Source organism: Erigeron canadensis, chromosome 4 (assembly GCF_010389155.1).
Source record: "Erigeron canadensis isolate Cc75 chromosome 4, C_canadensis_v1, whole genome shotgun sequence".
NCBI lineage: Eukaryota > Viridiplantae > Streptophyta > Magnoliopsida > Asterales > Asteraceae > Erigeron > Erigeron canadensis.
Window position 1 is genome coordinate 31,748,050 of NC_057764.1, and position 4,515 is coordinate 31,752,564.

The 4,515-nt window shown below is 27.8% G+C and overlaps 1 protein-coding gene across 1 annotated transcript; it reads left to right on the plus strand.

Moving 5' to 3' along the window:
* Window positions 1-1,420: 1,420 nt before the first annotated feature.
* LOC122598243 lies at window positions 1,421-2,600 on the plus strand. The gene is made up of 3 exons (XM_043770845.1): window positions 1,421-1,747; window positions 2,068-2,138; window positions 2,242-2,600. Exons 1-3 carry the CDS (start codon window positions 1,657-1,659, stop codon window positions 2,374-2,376), a joined length of 297 nt encoding a protein of 98 aa, XP_043626780.1. The 5' UTR covers window positions 1,421-1,656; the 3' UTR covers window positions 2,377-2,600.
* Window positions 2,601-4,515: the final 1,915 nt, after the last annotated feature.

Sequence of the window (4,515 nt, forward strand, 5' to 3'; positions counted from 1 at the left end):
AATGTAAATACTTAATGCTAAAGCATAGGTGTATGTTATAACAAATATTCTTCTATATAAACTTTTTTAGATAACACTATCTTAATTTTGATTATACAATTGTAAGAAATAAGGTCTTGACCATGATACAACTATATAAAAAAAAGACAAATATATGAGTGAACTGGAAATTTTAAAGTTTAATATACAATTGAAAAATTAAATTAAATTAGTATACTATAAAAACACATGTTGCCATCAATTTTTCACACAACTCATAATAATAAAAAAAAAACCTGAAATACATAAAATGTTTTTTTTCTTTTATCTAAAAAACCATACACTAAAAATGAAAAACGACTATATATCTACATATATAGGATTTTAATAGTCAGATAAGAATATGATTATAGATACATTCGGATAAATTTCAATAGTCACATAATCAATTCATAGCAACTAAAAATAATTTGAAAGATGATAATAATACTTACGATAGATATAAACACGTATATTTGTTTTTGCAACTATGGCTGCATGCTTGATTTATTCTGGCGTATGTATGCAAATGGTTGCTTTTAATTTTGCTTTCAAGAATAAATGGATGATATAGATATACTCATACATGCATATTAATCACACTTTAAGCGCAAAACAAATATATCTTTTATAAATCTAGAGGTTATCTACTCAATTAATTTAAGTATATCAACCTACTAAAAAATATTAATTAAAATTGAGAGATAAAAAAGTGAAACTCACTCTAAGATATTGATACGAATTGAATAACTTTGTTAGTATATTGATATCAATCGATAGATTATTAATTATTTAATATTTAATATTAATAATAAAATCTTTAAATAATTAATAGAATTAAATAATGACATCATCAAATCTTAATTTCATTAAATTGACCTTTGTGATTGGTTAATAAACTATTAGGTCAGTTGTATTTTTGTATATATAAAGATAATATGAAATAAAATAATGATATAAATATTTATTTGTATTAATCCACATATTCTAACGTCTCTAATTTTTACGTTTCTTTTGCTATTAGATATATATAAATTATGTAATAAAATATTAACTATTTTGACATTGTGTTAAAGTGTAAATTGATGATGAAAACAAAAATTTTTTAAAATACTAAAAGACAGTTGTTCTAATAACTTATCGACCAATCACTATTTTTGATTTCCTAAAATTGACATTTGTTTTCAATTTTTACTATAATTCACATTTTTTTTTGTTTCCATCATAAATTTACATTTTTAAACCAATAATAACTTTCATTATAATAAATAAAGAATAACAAGTAATATATGACTTCATGCATTATAACTAGTGTCCCTGGCAAATCCCTTATAAATATTACTAACTCTTACGAAAACAAAAGGCTTCTAAATAATATACATAGTACGAGTATTATTTAAAGAATAATCTCTCACTAGCCTTAAAAATATTATTTTTGTCCACTACCACTACCTTGTAAATGATTTCTCCCTCACTTGGTGTTTGTTTGTGTCTCCACCCACTGCACAAAATCAAAAAGGTGCCATGAGGATCATCTATATATATATATATATAGAAGAAATTAAGATCAACCAGCAGCATATATATATAGATCATATCACCCTAGCTAGCTAATTAAGTAAGTGCAAAAATTAATTAATGGCTGCTAATAATAATAGTTTTCATCTTATTGTGACTCTTCTTGCTTTCTCTCATCTTCTATTCATGGCCAATGCTATCTCCTCGTCTGGTACGTAATTAATTAATTCTCCAAGAACTTGTTATTCATATATTTAATTGTCATATAAGATATGAATGCATATGCTTAATTATATAGTGATATATAGCTAGCTAGATATCAACTCTAAAATCCGATCCATTTTGTCTTTAATAATTTGGCACTTTGGATTAATTATCTAGCTTCTTAATTGCTAAAATTACAAATCACATGATCGATGCATGCATCGATACATTTATACATATATACTCGTATACTATATATATATATATATCTTATCGATCAACTTAATTATATAATGCATGCATTGATAGAAGTTAATTTAATTACAGGGAAGATTCATAGACATTTGTTGCATGAGAAAGTAGAAATGTTGGATTCTGGGGACATGACCAAAAATCAGGTATATATATATATATATGCTCTAATTAATTTTGTGCATGATGTAATTAAGCAGATCATGTAATTAACCGATGAATTGATCGAATGGCTGGATTAATTAACAGATAGTGAACATGGAAGAAAATGCGTCGTTTATAGAAGACGAATTCATGAGCGAGAGGATGGATTTGGAGAAAACCGACTATCCAGGACCAGGGGCAAACAAAAATCACACTCCAAAACCACCGCAACGTGATTAATATTATTGAGACTGATAAATACTCTATATATGTTTTTATATATTTCTGATTAATTGAAGTATGGATAACGATGAATGGTGGGATTATAAGGCCGGTGATATCGGGTTATTGGTTTGTTCAATGGATTAATTGTGTGCATCATATCAGTGTACGTGCATTAGTGCATATCAGTTAACAAGGAAGTTAATTATATAAATTTCCTGAATAAATCTTATCTTAATTTATACTAGTATGATTTTTAAATGAAGGATTAAGTGTATGATTTGTGTTCATCTCTTAATTAATTACTCTATTTTTCTTCATCCACAATTCATGACATCTTTGAAGAGAGGACTACTACTAAAATGTTCAGCAAGTACAGTTTATACTGAATTTGGAGCCGCATTATCTAAACAAATCAAACTGATCATTCTAAGAACTAACCGATTTAAATTTAAGGCAAAAATTTGATAATACGTATGCATTTAATCATTTATATCCATCGATCTCTTATAATCAAGATTTTACGAAGATTAACCTTAAACAGTTTTCACACACATGAAGACGATATATGAAGTTAAAATGATCAATTAAGTTTATATATGAGCGTATGAGACAAACTAATGAAAAATTTATCAAAAGATATACAATAATTATTTGGATTCCTAGCTAGCTAGACTTCTCGATCACAGATGTATCCTTTAATTTCCATTAATTAATTAATGTCGATCAAGAATTCATTTAACTTGCAAATCTGGCGAAAAATACCAATTGAATCGGTGCCATTCGACCAAACACTGAGGTCATGTAATTTCTATCTATTTTTTTTCGTCGAATACTAAGTAATATTACCCTTTTATAACCAAATATATATATATATATATATATATATAGGGGGAAGGGAATATGATGTTGTTAGGCACCTAAGTTGGGTGAAAAACCACTCACATATCTTTTTTTTAAACCATAAAAATCATGGGGTCAAACATTTATTCAAAATATTAAAATATTGGTATATGAGGGGTTTTTCACCCAAGTTGGGTGCATAACAATCTCATACTCACTTTTCTCATATATAGAGAAAAGTGAGTATGAGACTGTTATGCACCAAACTTGAGTGAAAAACCCATCACATACCAATATTTTAATCTTTTGAATAAATGTTTGGCCCCAATGATGTTAAAATTAGATTATGTATGTTTATTATGCAAGCTTTAAAAATACTCGTAACTCTCAATGCCGTCTTTCAAGGGTTTTGAGTCTCAATATCATCTTTGACGGCGTATGAAGGAGGTTGAGATATAGACAGTCTTAGCCCTACCAAAGATAGAGAGATTGCTTCCATGTTTTACCAAAGGTAGAAAAGGACCTTCAACCTTGCTGGACATGAGGATCGAACCACTTCTGTCTTCAAAAGTAAGGGCTCCAACCACTGATCCAACTCAGTTAGTTTAATATGCGAGTTTTATCCCTTATAATTAGTTTTTTAATAGTTATTGTGCAGTGTAAGATTAATTTACATATCAAATTAACTTAAAGTTAAAAGCAAAAAACATGCAAAAAGAAATATACGAGTATAAAAAAACAAAACTTTTGCAGATCAATAATTAGGTTTTGTAACACATAAAAAAAGAAAAGAAATTAAAAAGTCTAATGTATCTCTTTGACTTTTTGCATAATCACTCACCGTACAAAAAGTCAAGGGTAGACCACTAAAGAAGTCTCTAGAAAGCTGGATATGGTGCATTTATCTGCTTGTGTAACTATGTATCAATAAGTGGATGTGTTAGCCACTTACTCATGGACATATATGCAATGTAATAATGTATATTGCCCTGTCCGGTTACAATCAATGGGTCTCCATTTCAAACAGTTAAGATACAAATATATAAAACCCATCCTGATTTTGATTATCATCTGACTAGTAAGAGTAGTGTAAGATTTGTTGTTGAAAACGAAAACAGAAAATCCAAAGTGGGAATCGATTTGTTCGAGGAAAATATGATAATATTCAATTATCATCTTTCTAGTATATATTTTTTGTTTTATCAGTTCACAAATCACAATGGTGAAAAAAAAAATTAACACTCAATGTTATTTTCTACTCTAAGTTTTGGATCCGAATATTTTGAAGGTGTATGGGGAGGTTGAGATTTAGCT

Bases quoted from the DNA above. Each gene is read 5' to 3' on its own strand.
- LOC122598243 (XM_043770845.1), top strand. From the start codon at position 1,657: ATGGCTGCTAATAATAATAGTTTTCATCTTATTGTGACTCTTCTTGCT. The intron at 1,748-2,067 runs GTACGTAATTAA...ATTTAATTACAG, and splicing joins CAATGCTATCTCCTCGTCTG to GGAAGATTCATAGACATTTG. The intron at 2,139-2,241 runs GTATATATATAT...ATTAATTAACAG, and splicing joins GGGACATGACCAAAAATCAG to ATAGTGAACATGGAAGAAAA.